This window comes from Neolamprologus brichardi, chromosome 11, assembly GCF_056152115.1.
Source record: "Neolamprologus brichardi isolate AB-2024 chromosome 11, ASM5615211v1, whole genome shotgun sequence".
Classification (NCBI taxonomy): Eukaryota; Metazoa; Chordata; class Actinopteri; order Cichliformes; family Cichlidae; genus Neolamprologus; species Neolamprologus brichardi.
Window position 1 is genome coordinate 24,467,868 of NC_142114.1, and position 19,083 is coordinate 24,486,950.

At 42.0% G+C, this 19,083-nt stretch overlaps 1 protein-coding gene across 1 annotated transcript; it reads right to left on the bottom strand.

Annotated features, from left to right (window-relative positions):
• Positions 1-2,438: 2,438 nt before the first annotated feature.
• On the bottom strand, positions 2,439-16,769 carry prdm1a (PR domain containing 1a, with ZNF domain). Its single transcript, XM_006791790.3, has 7 exons — positions 16,632-16,769; positions 13,273-13,602; positions 11,283-11,402; positions 9,783-10,035; positions 5,129-6,207; positions 4,858-4,986; positions 2,439-4,741 (listed from the first exon to the last, which is right to left on the bottom strand). The coding sequence occupies exons 1-7, from the start codon at positions 16,656-16,658 to the stop codon at positions 4,136-4,138; spliced, it is 2,544 nt and encodes an 847-aa protein (XP_006791853.1). The 5' UTR covers positions 16,659-16,769; the 3' UTR covers positions 2,439-4,135.
• Positions 16,770-19,083: the final 2,314 nt, after the last annotated feature.

Here is a 19,083-nt window from a genome sequence, read left to right on the forward strand (position 1 = left end):
TGTAGCACATATGGCACTCCAATAAACCATGTACTGAATTATATTGATTTATTTAACACTATCGTTAGTCACCCTTTCAATAAAACAGAGATTCTCATTACTGGAAATACTCACTCACTTAAATACATGTGATTATCGTGCGGGTTAGCTCCTCCAGACAGGACATATGACCCCCACCCGGCCACTGTAAATTTGTTATGATTATCACATGGGCTTTGTGCTAGAGAGCTGGAAGGTTACAGACTGTTTTTATTGTCTGATCCAGTCCAGATAGTTGCGTTCTCACATGCAGCTCTATGTCTAGAAAAGTTTGAGGCTGTGGTGGATTTCTGAAAACAGCTTTGAGTTTAAGATCTAAAAAAATGACTCACTTGTTTGCCTGTCTCCTGCATGGCAGGATAAAAGACAGACCACAGTTAGTGCAGCCCATAGGGCACTGGGAATTGTGTTCCCATTTCCTGCTCTAGTCTTAAAGCTTGGCATTGCACGGAAATAGACATAAAGATTCATGGCTTTCCACTTTTACTGCAGGTTCAGTGATAAAAGCTTGAATGAGTGAGTTGATATGGTGCAAAAAAAAAAAAAATATTAAAAATTAAAAACAGTAATGTAGCCTGTGATGATTTTTCAGCTGTTTGCATAATATAACTCTTTTCGTTAGGCTGCCCTTTCCCTTAATGTTCAGACGTCATCTTTTACTGCTCTTAGTTGATGGGTTTCATCTATGACTGAGCTCTGCTTGTAATGAAAGTAACAGTCACTCTCACACACACATACACATGCAGGTGTTTTCAGTTAATCTGGATGGTTAGACCTTTACTCAGGTTGAAGTTGAGCAGGGCTGTGGTCGGAAATGTGCAGTGTGAGGTCACCATCTTAAATATACAAACAAGAAAGGGGCTACATCAGCATTATTATGTTTTAAAACAAAAGTGATCTCTGTAATCTCCATATGTCATACTAAGCCACCTGAAAACCATGATGCATGACCAGTCAACAGTCATATACACAATACGTGGTCATACTCATTTAACTGTCCCAAAGAAGCACTGTGACAAAACAAGAAAAGGACACGCACTGCTTTAAAAGGCCCACTCAAAACCAAGAACATGGGTGCCTGTGTCATCGTTTCCGAGGTCTCAGTGTCTGCTTTTGCACACGTCAGGACTAAACATTGAGAATATCTTTATCCTGTCTGGTGATAACTCATTTCTGTAGATTAGATTTTCTTTAAATGCATATATGTAAGTATGCATGAACAGTTATAAGAACATGTATCTGATTGTGTGCTTATGTGTACTGTTTGAGGGACATTTACTGTAGCAAAGTGCTTCTGAAAATTACAGAAAAGTACCTTTACCGGATATTAAAAGTAAACTGTACCAGCTCATAGGTGTTAAGGAGTCTGAGAGACCTCGCAGTGCCTTAAGATGACATTGTCACGGTTCTGGGTCATTTTGACCCAGCATTTTCAGTTTCTTGTATTTTGGTATTTTTCTGTATTGTGGTTCATTAGTTGTCCTGTTTTGAATATTATAATCCTAAGTTTCAGTGTTATTCTGGTTAAGAGTTTTCCCTTAAGTTTAGTTCAATGTCTAGTCTGTGCCTGTCATGTTTCCTGTTTTACTTTGAAGGTCCATGTCTCATGTTAGTGTGTCCAGTGTTACTCTCCACTGTGTTGTCATTATGTTTCATTGGAGTCAGCTGTGTCCTCATGTGTCGGCACTTCCCGTTTGCCTTCGTTTGAGTTGTATTCATGTTATCAGCCACAATAAAGGCTTGTTTTTGGTTTGCAACTCAAGTTCAGTCTCCTTGCCTCTGTCTGTGCCTGTGTCCACCTCACTCACTCCACAGACATCAGGCAAATAAAGTGATAAAGTATTGGTGATGGGCTTTTATAGCCTCTTGAAAGTTCTGGGGTTTTGCAGTCTCCAGTCATATACATCTATTCAGATATTAAGGAATAGATGTTTGCAATTGCACCTATTTTAACTCAGTCAAGAATTATAATAGATTTTCAATTTCTTGTAGACAAAATTGACAAATTTCCAGAAGCTCAGGAAACATTAAATCAAAATTTCAGTTTATACTTTGAAAATAGATTTAAAGTTTCAGGTTATACATTAATTTGGCCCATAAAAGCAATTGTAAGTAGCTTTTTCTGCTTCTTTTAGGCAGGAATATAACTTGTAGATATATAGTGATGTACTTTCAAGTAATGATTGTATGAAGTGTTTTTCGATGATTAAATATATGCTGCAACTACAGCACATACAGCTATAAATTCAGATAGTAATACAATTATAAAAAGTAAGCATTGCTATTCACCTTTTATCAGATTTTCTGTACAGTTCATGTATAGTTAATGGGTTTTTTTTCAACCCCCAAATTAAAATAAAACACACAGAGCCACTTCATTTAGATTTCAACAGTGAAGATTTATATCATAATTTACACATTTTGACATATTCGCTCATAAATAACTATGTAAACAGAATGTAAACAGAGACAGTTCTTAAGGGTATCTCCTCTGGAGTTAAAGCTCTGAACGAAGAAAGACACGCTTTGGTCGAACATTAGTTAGAGAAAAAGACGATGAAACAGAGGAGGAAGCTATGGAGATCAGGGTGTTGGCGTGTAACTGCTAACGAAAACCACAGTTGCACCGTTGTAGTAACATTAAGTTGGGTCTTAATGCCATGATGACCAGTATCATATATATTGTACAAAGTGTGAATGGTGTGAGCATCGGCACTGAAGATATAAAGTAGGACGAGGGGGCCAGTGCATGAAGGAAGGCCGAGGTGCTTTGGTGTAGGCCAGTTCGGTAACGAGATAGTGGACGGGCAGGGTTGAAGAAATGGGCCATTGTTTCTCAACCAAAGTATTAACAAATAACATTAACAACAATAAAATCAAAAACATGAAACACAACGAAAGACCACAGCTAAAGAGTGAACACCTCACCATGTACACAAAATACATCCCTTCCCTTCTTCAGCATTTTGATTTCTCAAGTCCTTCCTTTGTTTGGATCTTTCCATTTTTTTGGTGCGCATTTAAAATAAAAGCCAAGTGAACTTTGGTTTCTGGTGTCAACTGTAAATCCCTAAATGTGAGGACGTTCACGCCTCTGTTGGGTGTTGAAAACGTTAAATAGAAGATAAAACAAAACAAGAGGAGGGACGAGGGAACGGAGGTGGCTTACCAGCCTCCCAAGTCTGTTATGTGCTACATGTTGAGCAGGCTGTGCCTCTTCTTTGGACCACATGAAGAGCTGCACTCCAGTTCAATTTGGTTCTTCTTCTTCAAGTAGCAAAAGAAAGCAAATAAATACAAAACTCCCATCTTCAGCTGTCCTTTTAAATGCAAACACACGCAGACACACACTCATCGCATCCACACTGAGGTAACCGTTGTGAAAAATATACAAAAAAATGCCCTTTCTTGTTTCATTTAAATTAAGTAGGCATCAGAAAAGGGCGTAGAGAAGTTATTAAGCAGGGCTGAGTTAAACGTCTTCTTTCTAAATTAACAAATTGCTCTGCCACGCTTTGGCAAGCTCTCTTAAGCCTTTCAACCTGCTATTATTGGTTTCTACATTTAAATAGGTAAAACCCTGAAGAATGGATACCCCTGGTTCTATAGGTCAGAGGTCACAAGACAGATATATGCATAGGGAGAGTGACTATCTACAAAGAAATGGCCACAGGAAAAAAAAACTATAGAAAATCAATGTAACCATCCCTTCCACATATTGCTTTTGAAGACAACAAATAAAAGTAAAATAAATTAAGTATATAACAACAAAACGATCAAAAAAAAAAACCCACGGACATCTGAAATTAAAAAACAAAATAATACAAGAACAATAATGATAAAAGCATTATATTAATAACATTACAGGTAAATCCTGCGTACATGATTGTCTCTAAGTATAATAAATGCTGAAACCATTAAGTAGTCATGGGACAGTGCAGCCCTGAGTACGTGAGTCCCTGATAGGTTTAAACCCTGGAGTGGTCATGATGTCACTACTCATGACAACCAGGTAGACATATTTACAGTTGTTGCTCCTGGCAACCCAGTCCACCATGCAGTCTTGGCTCTATGTCTCTCAGGTGCAAAAGGTCACTTAAGCGTGATCCTCTGATTCCTGCTTGACGGTTATGTTGGCAGGAAGTGGGGGGATGGGACTGCTGTGCCGCATCTTGATGACCGACGTCTCGTTTGGGGACTCGTACGCACCATAACCTGCAGACCGAAGCTCAGTGGTGTTACTCTTGTGGTGGGGACGGAAGTTTGAGGACTTAATGTCAGTCTCCCTCCACAGCATCCCCAAAACCTGCTTCTCCAACATGGCTTCCATCTCCACCCCTCCCTGCAACTGCTCCAGTCGCTCAGCGTGTTCGCTGACGTCAAAGCGCTCAATCTCCTCATTGGCGCGGTGCACTTCCTCCAAGGCAATCTGGCTTGAAATGGCTGGGCTTCCAGAGCTGGAGCTTGCAGCCAAACAATAGCCCTTCAGGTGAAGTCGCAGGCTACACAGGTGGATGTAGTGGCGATGGCAGTGGGGGCATTTGTGTGGACGCTCGCGGGAGTGCAGGCGCTTGTGCAGCTTAAGGTGGACAAACTGGGTGAACTTAGCAGGACAGAGTTTGCAGTGGTAGGGCTTCTCCCCTGAGTGAAGGCGCAGGTGAGTTTTCAGGTTGCTGGTGCTGCTGAAGCGCTTGTGACAAACCTGAATGATCAGAAGCAAAAAAGAAATGATGTCAGAACCCTGTAGAAACCCACCAGTTAACAGTCATCTATGCTCATTAGCACTCCGGTAAAGCAATAAATGTGATATTTTCTCACCTGACATTCATGTGGCTTCTCCCCAGTGTGGACCAGGTAGTGTTTCTGCAGGTGAGCCAGCTGAGTGAAGCCTTTGCTACAGGTTTGACATTTGAAAGGTCTCTCCCCACTGTGGACGCGAAGATGAACCTGCGTGACAAGAAGAGAAAAAAAAATCAGCTTAGACCTAGTCCAGAACCGTCTCTACATGCTAATGACAACATTTTGATTCAAAAAGCATGCAGGACTAATAATAAGCTAAAAACACATGACTTTGACAGCCAAAACCTACCTTCAGGTTTGACAGCTGTCCGAAGGTCTTGCTGCACACGTTGCACTCGTATTTGATTTTGCCATTCTGCTTCTTCAGAGGGTAAGGCAGTGCCTTGTAGCCTGCTGAGCCTGCACCACGCTTCACCTTGCTCAGGTTAATTGCCTCGTCATCGGTACAACGCTCGCTGGTGTTGCCCAGCAGGGCTGAGGTAGGCTTAGTGGGCACCTGCTCACTGGGAGGTGCTGTGCCTGCAGTCGGGGAGCCGCTGGAGGGAGCGTGGGCTGAACCATGAGAGTGAGGGTGCCTGGGATAAGTGCTGTGAGGACCTGTTGTGTCTCTCAGAGAAGTAGCAGCTGAGAAGGCACTTGTGGGCCCTGGAAGGAGGAAGTCTCTGTGGCCAGAAATGGAGGAGGGATGCACAGGGTCAGGTATTAGGAAGTGCCTCCCTGTTTCAGAAGGCAGGAGGGGCACATGATGGGGCAGGATGCTGTAGAGGGGATACGTCCTGGGAAAGATTCCTCCTACAGTTGGGATGCCACCGCCAGGGAGAGGATAGTGATGGGGCATACGATAACGTGAGTAAGGGGCCCCTGGAGGGTAGAAGGGAGAGAAGAGGGGGGCAGATGGTGGGGAATAACCAGGATAGGTTCCCAGTCCGGTGGGATAGAAAGAAGCAGGCGATGGTGCTGCACCAGAGGGGCTTCCGTGAGGGCTGCTCTCTGGGCTGCTCCTTGCTGATGGGCTAGGTGTGGCTGAGGATTGGTTGCCAGGCGAGTGAGTTGAGGGGTAAGCAAGGCGGGCAGCTTTGTGATTGAGGAAGTCCTCAGATATTTGAGGGTGGGCCCTGAGAGGTGGGTAGAGGGCACGAGGGTACAGGAGACGATCGGGGCTGTCGGCACAGCGTGGACGTGTGGGAAGCGGCCTGTTGGGCTCCCTCTTTGTGGACGATGAAGATGAGGTGCCACGCAGAATAGAAAGAACACTGTGTTCTTTCTTTGGTGGGGTGGGGGTCACTGCGACAGGGGATGGGCTGGATGTTTCTTGCACATGCTCCTCATTGCTCACCTGCTGCTGCTTTACCTCCAAAATAGACTGCTCTGAAGGGACAGACAGAGAAAAAAAATGGTCAGGGAGGGGTTTGTCAAATCAAAAAGATGATTTTAAAAACATTTGGCATTTAAATCATGACTTCTTTATAAGAACATAAAAATCTCTGTAGTAGAGATGTGTGCAACTCTGTGTTAAGAAACACCATTAGTAACTCAGTGGGGCAATTAGCGTGACAGATTTGACGAACGAGTGTGGGGGCTGCGAGGCTGGGGCCAAAAGACGGGAAGTGAGGCGTGACAGCTCCCTTTAGGCATTCTGTGTGTGTGTGTCTATAAAATCAAGATAAAATCAAATGGTGGCAGACCGACAGAGAGGGCTGATGGAAGGTTTCCTGCTAAAGATATACTAAGAAAAAACTTGGCCTCCACCTGCCCTCCATAAACACACATACACACATCTACACCATGTGACAAGGTACACACACACAGAGGCGCCTCCAGACAAAGGCCTCTGTCTGATTTGTTGACTCTTCCACTTTTGGACAGCACACACACACGTTTGATCAAGCTCCTGCTCTCCTCATTTTCCTGGCCACTTGCTATTGTTTCCGGGTCAGAGGTTAAATTAAAGCGCTTCCTCCTCACTCACTCGCACCTACTGTCTTCTCAGTATGATGAAAGAGTAGATTAGGAGGCGAGCTCACTCGCATACACTCTAAAAGCCCCGGGATGTCAGTTCGCAGCACATCTCGGCTGTTAAATTGCCACAGATGGGCTCTTAAAATGCCGTCGTGTATTACCTACAAGCTCATTTAGTGGGCAGTCAAGTTTTTACTACGAGGTCGCCCATAGGGACATGCGTGTGTGTGATTGCAAGTGTGTGTGTTTGAGAGAGACGGATCATGTCAAAGTTAATCTTAAGTGCCAGTACTGGTGAAATTTGCTCAACTCCTCCTGATTCAGCCCCTCACTCACAGTTGCACACATAGTCGGTGACCCTTTTGTCAGCAGTATAGCGACAGTGTGTAAACACTGAGGTTATCAGTTAGCCTTACTCCTCCTTCTCTACCTCCTCCCTCCATCCCTCTTCTGAAAAACAAACAGGGCAGCCATCTTGGAGATATCAATCTGTCAACACGGCCCTTCTGCCAGGAAGTTCAAGTAGTCAACAGAGGGGGGGGGGGGGGGGGGGGGGTAGGAGGTGCAACTCTACCTCTCTCATTCCCTCCTCCACCTTCTTTCTAGTCTTTTTAAGTGGCAAATATATCAGTGCGATTGGCTGACACGCTCGCACACACATGAGCAGCAAGCTTGTGTGCATGTGTTTGAGGTGAAAAGGGTGGCTGTAAATATGGTGGCATGTCACGCTCCTGACTGTGTGCGTGTGTGTGTGTGGGAAGAGAGAGTATCTTTGAACACAACGCATGTACACACACACACACACACACACACACATGGATGACAGGTGCTCTCCTGCGCTAACACTTCAAGAGCGCATATGACGGCGACAAAAAGAGAAAAAGGAGAAAGTGAGGGAGTAAAACTGTGGTGCATGCTCACTCATTTTGCTCACACACTTAAACACATACGTATGTCTGGTTTTGCTATGACTGCGCTAGAAAGAGCTAAAACCAGAAAGAAAAATATGATACAAACAACTGTCATCGTTGCGCTCCTCGGGAATAAAATACAGGTTGTCGCTCTGGTTTGGAGCAGAAGCTCTAGTGCCTCCTTAAGGACACATGTAACATTTTACAAAGAGCAAAACGCAAAACTTTGATGAGAATCTAGTGGGCGGTATCAGAGATTTTAGTTTTTGCAGTGCAGACTAATTTCTCTAAAAATGAAACTGTTTGAAAGCCCCAAAATAATCTAGTGGGTAGGCTACCAAATTATTGCAAAGAGTTAGTTTATAATGGTTATCTAGTGCCTAGATTTGCATTAGCTAGCTACCCTACCAAAACTTGGAACTTATTTAGTATTTAAGCGGTTCATTTCGGGCGCATCTACTTGCATTAGTAGCGATCAAAATAGGTCCACTTCCTCAAGCAGCAAATTGGTGAAAAATAACAATTTTTTACAACAGTCGATGCCGGTAAAGCAACGTTAAATAGACTAAAATCACTAATAAACTTCGATGACTTAATGGTGTCACATTCAGTGCGCAGCATGACTATTAAAATTCAGCAAAGCAGCTTCCTCCTCTTTTACCTTTTGCCCTTTTAACTGAGTTTCAGTTTAACGTTACTTAGTCAGAAAGATTGTGGTTTTTCTTCTTCGTTTTACTCAGCCAAAGACATTATTTCTGACAACGTTTGTAAAGCTTAACTGTAGTGGGCAACACCAACAGTCAAATGTTTTACTCATTTTAGGAATGAAAGATCAGTAGAAGTGTAAAAAAAAAAAAAAATGAAAAAGGGCTAGAAACTTGTGTGGTAGCTCCAGGACAAAAATGGAGTCAAATGAAACAACTGTTTCTGCTGCAGGTAAGAATCGGTATTCAAGTCACTGGTAGGTCAACAAAGCCTGTGGGGCTTAACTGACAGGGGAACCTAATTAAAGGCAACACTTCTACTGTATACACGCTGAGTTGCGCGGAGGGGAGGCAGGCAGAGGGATCGTGGGTACCTCCTGCCTCTGTGCCCCAGGTCATGCGCATTTTTCCCTGGGCTGTGGAGTCACTCTGGCTGGGTGTGCTAGTTCCTCTGCCAGCTTAACACTACTATTAGCCTGCAGTCACACCTGGAAACCACTCAGCTCCCACTCTCTGCCTTTGTTTTCCTCTTAGCTCGGTCTCCCTTTGATCAGCTCAACTACAGTGAGTAAGCGTAGTCGGCCGTGTTTAAAGGTTGGGATTAAGCTTTATTATTGGTTAGACTGATCAGTTAAATACCATTAGTATGAAATAAAGCACAAATATTTGAGAACTCTTTTTAATACTTGTTAATGTGCATTTTGCATATACTCTTATGAGAGCAAGTTTTTCCCGTCAAAAGGTCACCGAAAACGCGCAGTCAAGCAAACACACTCTCCGACTCTTCTGCAGAGGTTGAGCGAGGTTTTGTGCGTGCACGTGTGTGCGAGCTTTTATGTTAAAAGCGGGTCTTTAAGCGTGTAAGACTGTGGCATTAGGGGCCGTATCCCCTGTCTGTGTAATTACACTGTCACTAGCACACACACACAAGCAAAAATACAACGATGATACTGACAGAGATGAAAGGTTGTTGGTCTTGTACTTTTGAGTGTGTGTGTGTGTGTGTGTGAGAGAGAGAGAGAGAGATAATGACAGGCTAATGTTGAGAGAGGAAGGAGACACAGCTATATTCAAAAACACTGCTAGGGTTTAAGAGCGGCGACAGGACACAGTCAAGACAAACACACCTACACTGACTATTGATTTCATGTTTTCTATGTGTGGTGGTCAGTGCATCAGGTGAGTAATAATGCATGCTGCTCTTTCACAGCAAGTGAATGCTGTAGTAAGTTTTAACCACACGAGATGTCAGATAACAAATTATGATTAACTTCAGAAAGAAAAATTAATGATTAATGTTCCAGTGAATGTCACTACTTCTACTCATCAACTTTGTGGTTACAAAAAATGTCAAATCACAGGAACTTACTAAGTTTCTGCATCATCAGCTCCCCAGACGGTGGGTAGTGCAGGCGTCGGGCAAAGTCGTGGCAGTACCAGACAAGCAGCTCGGCACCAGCTGGGACAGGCTTCACAGTATAGAAGTAAATCTCCATGCCATTCTGACACGCCGCCAGGTTCTGCTCTGCTGCCGAGTGGGCCGGGTTCACATACCGCATCCAGTTGGAGCGAGTCTCATCCAGGCCATCGACAAAGTGATGAAACTCTTCGTCCACATAAATCTGAAAAGAGAGAGCAAGAAAAAAATAATAGTGAGTTAATTTACCTGAATGTAAGATTACACTGAAGTTAATTTAACAGAAAAAAGGGAGAATAATATAAATCCCTTGTCCTTTGTTCCTTTTTTATGCTTATTCAGGCCTTATGAGAAGAAACAAAGCAGTAACATGCAAAAAACTTATTTCACTCTTATTTCACCCCCTCCTTCACTTACATCTTAACTGAAGGAGGGGGCATTGTAATTACATCTTAATTACAATGCTAACAATTTGATGAATAAACAGGTCCGTTAATTTAAGTAGCTAACAAAGCAAATATCTAAATAAGTAACAATATCGCTTAATTAAAATAGTGAACTAGCAAAATTAGGAGAAGAAGTTAAACAACTGGCTAAAATCCTGGTAAAGAAGCAATTCATTGATAAAACAAGTAAAAACAGCTGCATGTTTGTCAGAATACTTGATTGAAGTAATAAAGCAAAATAATTTACTTATCATGTAGCAAAGAAGTAGCTGCCACCAAGCAGACACCACTGGTTATAAACTGCATCACATACATACATCTTAAATCTTTTCTTGTGTCTTTCTTAATGGTTTCATTCCTTACCATTTCCCTCTCTTCACTTTCATCTCTTTGAGCCAGAAGAACAGACAGAGACAGACAGAGAGTGGTGAGGAGGAGGAGGTCCTCTTTTATATTGAAAAGGGAAAGGAAAGACCAACTCATTTTCTGCCTCTCCTCCCCCTTTCTCTCTCTGTCTCTCTCGTTCTCTATCTCTAACTCGTTTTTTTCTTGGCTTGGTGTGTGTGTGTGTGAGAAAGTGAGATATGAGCATGAATGGAACTGTGGTTAGGTTCACATACTACACACACACACACACACACACACATACACCACACACTGTGTAGGCGGTGGTCAGGTAGATGGTTTTTGAGTATGTGAAGTCGCACTGTCAGTTACTGGTAGTGATGGAGCGTCTTCTGGCGAACAGTGTGTGTCAGTGTGTGTGGACTTACAGGAACGGCAGCGTGACATGCTATTTGTATACGCTGACATCACATCCTCATCTCCGTTCCTTGAACAGACTCACACACACACACACTCACACACACACACAGAAAACAGCAAACCCAATTTCCTGTTCGGTGACTGACTTTAGATGTGCGTGACGTCACAGGAAGGGGTCTCTCCGGCTTCTGAGGAAGTATGTGTTTCTGCTGTTGTGTGTATCTTTGATGTTTGTGCTCACCCTCCAAAAGTATTTGCGGTTGGCGTCTTTTGGGACGCTGTCAGCCGTGTAGATCTCGCCCACCAGGGGACCGAAGCGAGTTCCTTTGGGGATGTACTCCCTGCTGCACACGCCAGCCACCTGCACGATGACACGCACATATAGACAGGTTAGGAAAAAACACGGCAAGGCCAAACAGGATGTTTGAAGTGGATTGCGTGATGATGATGAAGTCTGAAATGTTTGAAGAGGACGTTCAGGTGTGTGGAATATGTGTTTTCATAATATCTGCACAGCCATCTGTGGTACATATCATTAAGTCTCATTAAGTCTTATTTCAAATACAGACTCAGACACACAGCGTCAACCAGCTGTCAACAGAGACAATGATTAATGAACCAGCTCCACACTTGAGTTCATCTGGAGCGTCTGTGTTGGTGTGTGACTGCAAATGGCTGAAGACAAAACTAAAATCTCTCTCTCCTTACACCTCTACTGCTTGCCACATCAAACCAAAACCACCGCCACTTCACATGCTTCAAGAGGAAACATTCAGATACTTGGGTAAAAAAAACCCAACAACCGTGTTTCTCCTTTTTTCTCACTCTGTCATCTGATTCAATCAAAGAGCAAGAGGCGAGAAGAAGAAAAGGAAGAAGAAGAAAAGCAAGGGATTATGTGGTGACTAGACATTTGGCTCCAGCCATGGATGGTAGAGAAACGCACTCACACACATTTTCTTCATGCTTAACCCACACAAACAGAAGTCTTTCCCAAACCCCCTTCTTCCCTGATGACATGGGAAATCCCCATTTTCCCTTTTTCTCTCAATAGGACCAGACATGAAAATGCGTTAGCATGTGATTTTAAAAAAACCAACTTATTAACAGGCTTTTACAAAGCTCTCTCTCTCACTTTGAACATAATGTAGCTTTCTTTCTAGAAACTGCCATCCTCAGCCTTACCTTTTTTTCCTCTCTTAAATATTATCTGATAGAATATCAGCTTGTAAAGTTCTCTTCAGCTTCCCACTGCTAATCAATGCTGCTGAAAAAAATCAATGACATCACGCAGCTTTACTGGGAACCTCACAAGTGCCAAAACTGACATTTTCTGAGCGACAGTCATGCATCTTTAAAATACCTTGAAACACAGCATAGAAGTGCTGTGGCTTTTCTACTTTAAAATATCCTATCTGTGACAATCTCTAAAGTGGAAACAAGCTTTTTTAAAAATTTCTTATTTGTGCTCTTAGTCACTTGGATATCTGATTGTTTTCTGGAACATTATTAAATGCTTTTTAACCCTTTGCTGCTGCAAACCACTCTTATCACTCTAAGAGTCATGGTGGTTCTGTGCACTCTCCCTGTTATCAAGTTTCATCCATTGCCAGTTGACATTTTGACTTTGCCACCCCCAGTTAGATCAGTGAAAAAAAATCTATTACTTTAAGCTTATCTATAATCATGCAGTGGGCGATTGGTTAGTAAAGAAATATTTACAGTACAGGAAATCGTCAAATGCTTCATATGAAGCTCAAATCACACTCTGACACTTTCTCATTCAGCAGTTTTAAGACGGAAACAGTCTGATGCACTGTGTTGGATGAGAGGCTCGATGGTGCCCCCTGCCTGCATGGTTCGGTATTTCAAGTAGTATTATGACTTGAAACAATTGCGATCAAGGCGCCATAATTTTTCTCAGATGACACAATCCTTTTCATGGATAGATACGAGCTGATAAAACAGCACTGTAAGTCAAATCTGTTTCTGATGTTTCACACACCCACGCACACATAAATGCCTCTATGTGTGTGTGTGTGTGTGAGAAGTTTTATGAGACCTGACCCCTTTTTTATTACATGACCCATGTCTGACTCACAGTTGTGTGTATGTACAGATGCCTTTCTCTGCCTCAATGTGTATGAAATATTCTGGCTGGAGAGAAAGTTTGTCTGTCTGCCAGCATGTGCCCGTGTGTGTGTGTTCGCGAGTGTGAGAGAGAGTCTGACCTCCTTGCTGCCAGCCAGGTGTTTGAAGGCCAAGTTACGGGGCAGCGAAGCCTCGGCTCTGGTCGTCGACATCATCACGGCATCACCGTCTGGGCCCGCCTCACATGCCGTGTCTTTGACAATATACGTGCACTTCTCTTCAAACTCTGCTTCTGTCCACTGTGTCATGTCTGCTTCCTCCATGTCGACGTCGTTATCTGTCATCGTGCGCGCTCCACCTGAGCCTGTGCTGGTGGCAGAGGAAGCCATCTTGGCTCCGTGGCGTGCGTCGTCCTGCTCCATGGTGTGCGCCCCCTCACTGGTCAACATGGCCGAGCTATGAGAGGTCGCCTGGACAGGAAAGGCAAGAGCAAAAAAGGTTATTTCTGATCACTTTTATCTAAATATTTCCACTAATGAAAGCTCAGCAAGTGAAAAATAGTTGAAATTAAGAAAGACGTTGCAAAAATAGAACAAAAAAAAGAAAGAAGTAGGAGAAAGAAAGCCGAGTAGATGGAAGAAAGGAAAAGGAATCGAGACAGACAGTAAAAAGGCAACAGAAAGGAAGAAGGGACAGCAAGAGGCAAATAAGAAAAAGAAAAAGTTAAAAAAGAGAAAGTAGAAACTGGGAGTGGTGGGAAAAACTACCACAAGAGAAGGAGATATGGGAGGAAATGATAAGAGGAAAGAAAGAAAAGGATTTGGAATGATGTAAGAAAGAAGAGATCAGGAAAGACAAAGAGGAGAGGAAGAGATGTGATTATTATGTGTGGTGATTCAGTGAGAAAGGAGGGGGTCTGACTAATGCTACAGTCACACACACACAGACATACGCACATATAGACACACTTACACACACGCGTAAATGAACATGCACACTAAGGGAAAGACAGGAAGCTGTTTGTCTTGTCAACTATTTAGACTAAATGTTAACTAATTTGGGAAACAATTAGGGGGAAGAAATGACAAAATTCCAGTCTTCATTTTGTCGTGACTCTAGCAAAGACCAGCTCATTTGAATAATAATAACGATCTAATAATCTAAATGCATACCATTTTCCAAATAAAACTCCTAATCCAGCATTGTAATAATTCATTCCTTTGACTACAGTCCCAATCATTTTAATCAGCTGAAATGGCCCTTCTGGTCTTGCTGGTGTTTGTATTACAAAGCTTTTTTGTTATCAGAATTGAGTGATGTCTTCAAAGTGAAACTGAACATGACTCAGGCTGATATAGGAGCGTAGGATACTTCAGGGGACGGCGATCAAGCGCGGTAACGAAAAGCAACTGATGAGGAACTGAGCTTGTGTTCTCACACATAGTGACGAAATATGATTATGAAAATCCCAAACCATATGAAGAACTGTGTGTAGTTTTTACAAGCTGCGCTGTCGATGAGATTTTCCCCGTTACAAAAGATCAAGCGTAAACTAAGTTCTATGCTTGAGCCTCAAAAAATCGACCCGTTTTTTAAATGAACAATATAACAAAAAGTTATCAACGGTCTGAGCAAACTTTCCAAGTGACCTCTTTGTCTTTAACTTTCTTTCTTTTCCTGAAGCAAAGAAAGTTTTCCTGTTTTGTTTGCGGTCGTTTTCTCCCATGCTTTTTTTTTTTTAAAAAAGACAACGACACTGCAACTTGGAGCTTAACTAGCTTACACATGTAAGAAATTTGGACTTTGCTGGATAATGTGATGAATCTACTCAGATTATGTGACGCTAACATCTTCCGTATTTCCTCCCTCTTCATTCCCCCCTCCTCCGTGTCTCTCCCTGGGGTTGAAGACAGAGGAAGGAAATGCTGTCTGTGTCTGAATGAAGCTAAAATTGGAAGCAGAGTGGCACTGCAGCGGAACCGGCAAATCATCCCGACTCCCAGCTTGTGTGTGTGTATGTATGTTAGTAATGGACGGGGGAGTGATGAGGAAGGGAGCGTCAAAACTTTTCCATTTGGGGGGCCACAGCAGCGCAAACAAAACTTCAAACGTGATCCCACCCAAGACAATCCCACACACACATACAGGGACAGGCAGATATCCACAAAGGGACAAACATGCTGCTTGTCCCACGCAGAGCAGCAGAAAGCAGCAGATCTTCAGTGAGCACACTCAGGTCTGCAAACGCTTCTGAAGCCACAAAAAAGAATATTCCCCTCACATTCAACAACTTTGTGCTCAAACAGTCAGCACACTAAAGTGACACATGAAAATAAACTCTATAATCACCCTTAGTTACTGAAAATGTAGACTTATATTTTCAAATTTCAACACTTTTATAGAAGACAACACTTTTGAGCACAACCAATGCAACTGACTTTCCTGTTCCAGACTTGCAATCAAAAAGTAGTTTCTAAACCCAGAATCTTAAAGTATGTTGACTGTAACAGTCTGACTTGCCAGGCTGTAACAAAGCAAATCACCCAAAATACATTTAAGTACCTTAAAACCACAAAATCTAATTTTTGACTAGCAAAACAATAAAAACTCCAGTGAGAAAGATTTTTCCCAATCAGCGGCTGGATTTTATTTTTTTTACTACAGAGGATACGCCAAGCGAACCACAGGTTCTGCCCGATATGTTATTAAAATGAAGAGCACTTAAAAGTGATCAGTTATGAAAATACAATATTTGATCTCTCTTGAATCTACTTTGCATAACAGCTGCAACATTGAAAACTAATAGTGAAACCAAGAACCAAGAAACAATTCACTGTTTGCACATGTAGAGCAACTGAAAAATATGTAAAAGGCGAATCTGCATACAGGCAGCCAGATTTCACATTAAAATGACAATAAATTACAACATTAAATTCTAAAAACCTGAAAAAACTGACATGAGGAATTATGCCAAGACTGTTTTGTTCTGAAATTCATGTGGGGAAAAAACACTACAGTTATAACAAAAATCACGTTTCTATGAACAAACAATGATTGATTTGTAAATATATGTAGAAAATATGTGAAAATAACTGAGCTGCTAAACAAACATTGTAATACCTCAGTTTTTCAAACTAGTAAAAGCATCTGCAGCAGCAGCTAACCATTTTAAGAAAAATCTTATTAGAAAAATGAAGTCACGTTGGCTGCAACCTCAAATTTTTAATTAAAAATCGTCCTAGTGTTCCGAAAACAAGGCTGAAAATGAGATTAAAATAAGCTTAAAAGTATATTAAACTGGATTAAAAAACACACACAAAAAAACTCTTAAAGTTTTATTTCTACTCTAAATTTTGAAATTTTTATTTAGTTTCTCTAAAACTAAAAGAAGAAGAAAAAAAAATACAAAAGCAAAAAAATCAATCTTTGTTCTTCTGTATCTTTTAGTAAAAATGTAAAAAAAAATAATTGATCATACAAACAAATGCTCCACACTTACTGTATAACTCTGGTCCCATCCACACATAGGGACGTCCGGTCAGATCCTTTCTCCCTGTGTATGTCTGTGAAGATAGTGTGTGTGTGTGGGACAGGTGCAGTAGTTCTCCGCTCCTTCTGTCCTTCCAGCTCCGGGTGCTGATATCCACACTAATGCGAGTGTGTGTACTCTGAAGTGAGTGTATGTGCGAGACAGAAGTCTATAGCTCCTCCTCTTGGCTCCACCCCCCTCATTCTCTCCTTCCTAACACACACACCAACTTTTCTTTGGAAGGAAGCAGCATGTGCTTTCACCTGAGGCCATAAGCTATACACACACAGAGACGCCGACATACACACAGCACTGAAAACACAGCCTTTTGTCCCCCTGCCTGTTTTGTTTTTTGCAGTGATTATGATTATGTGTGAATATAAGTGTGTGTTTTTTGTGTTTAGGAGTGTCTTTCTCTGTGAGTGTGTCCATTCAAAGCATTTAAGGAGTAAACAACAACAACATATGTGTGCGTGAGAGTGTGTGCATGCGTGTGTGTGCATGTATTGGGGGAGGAAACTTTGAGTCACTGTCACAGGACATCCCTCTCTTCCTCAGCTAAACACACACAGTAACACACGCGCGCGCGCACACACACACACTTTGCGTATACCTCTAGGGGGCAGGACTGGTTTGCTCTTGCTGCTCTTGCAAAAGAACTTAAAAGTACTCTCTCTCTCTCTCTTTTATTGTCTCTCACCCTTTCTCTGTCGCTCTGCATCTTCCCCTTCAAATAACTTGCTCTCTGTCTCTGTCTTTCTCCATATGCTTCTCCCACTGTCTTTCTTTCTTTTACGTTTTACTACTTCATTTCTGTTTTAATAGAAAATGAATTTTGCCTTATTGGCTCACATGCGATTGCACATGTCTGACAGGAAAGAAGAAGAAAGGGCAAAAAAAACAAACTCAAGCAATTACAACTGGTTTATTTTAAGGACAATATGCTGTATCCACTGTATCCTAAATGTAAGGAACTCTTCTTTATCTCCTTAGGGCCACCATCACTGGTCAAAGTAATTCTGGAGGAGATTTGAATGTAAAGACATTAAGGCAAATAAACTGAAGTTAGGGTATGTCACTGGTAACTAAGACACTGAAAGACAACACTGTAGTTACATTTAAAACACATGGTAATATCTATAAACAGATATCAGCATATGAATATGTATAATCAATCTGCAACTGACAAACACCAACTTTACCACTGGAAGTGGTTTGGTGTTCATTGTTTAGCTCAAGTAACCCTTTACACTTTAGCAGGCTCTGGTTGCATGCAGGTAGATATTTCTTTTGAAGAACAAAGTGTACTAACTGTAACAACTATTGCCTTACAGCCACTTAACGTTTTAATACATCGACATTCCTAAACAACGAGTAGATGACAGAACAGGAAATCTTATCTCTTCTGGCTTCACTGAAAGAATATCGGTCTTTGCTTCCGGACGTTAAGTCATCAGACAATAGCTGACAGACTGGATCTACAGCAGCACTGGCTGTAGATTACAAAAGAGAAATTGTTCTGTATAATACCCAAAGGTCCTAAGTAAAACAATACACTCTCTCATCAGGATAATTCTGCTGCTTATTGTAAAATATGCTCTCAATGGCAAGATGTTTCTGGCTATAGTTGACATGGGGAAAAATTAAGCCTATGCAAAGTGCCCTCAAAAAACTGCAGTTAATCTAATGGCCACTTCAGGCTGGCTCCGAAACCAAGTCGGCCCTTAAAGATTGATATATTGAAATGCCCAACTTTGCAGCATTTAAAAAGAACCTGCTACAAAAATTATTTTGGCCTTTGGATAGTTTGATAGATGTTTGCATCCCTGCAGTTGTAGCTAGTGGACGTCTGCCAGGCCTCACCTTCACTGCTTCTCGGCAGTGTTTGCGGTGCTGGTGCTGTTTACAAATGAATTAACTAAGACAGCAGCAGCCAGAATAAGTTTTCAAAATGAAGAGTCCAAAATCAACGGGTGATATTACGATGGCTATGCATGCATCATTTATACAGTCCACAACGGCTTTCGCTCAGTTCTCTCTTGCTATGCATTTTGTATCTACTGTCTTTCTTTTTTTCTTCCTATACATCCTCTCTCAGCTACCAGTTCAGTGGCATGAATAAAATAACGCACAGCTCTCACTCATTCGGCTTGTTATAACAAAAGCTCACTCTCTTACTAACACTGGAAATTCCCATCTAATTGTCCCCCTGACTCCCTCAATTTACCTCCTACTCATTTGCCTCCCTCCTCTCCTTGTTTTCTCCTCATTCCCTTTGATTTCCACATTGTATTTACAAAAATGATTTTCCACACTGACCTCTAACTCTAGTTTTTCCATCACTTTTCCCCTTTTAAAGCCTCTGTTCCTCTCAGGATTTTCACGTTTTTTTGCTCAGGTTGCAGAAGTGTTTTTTTTCCTC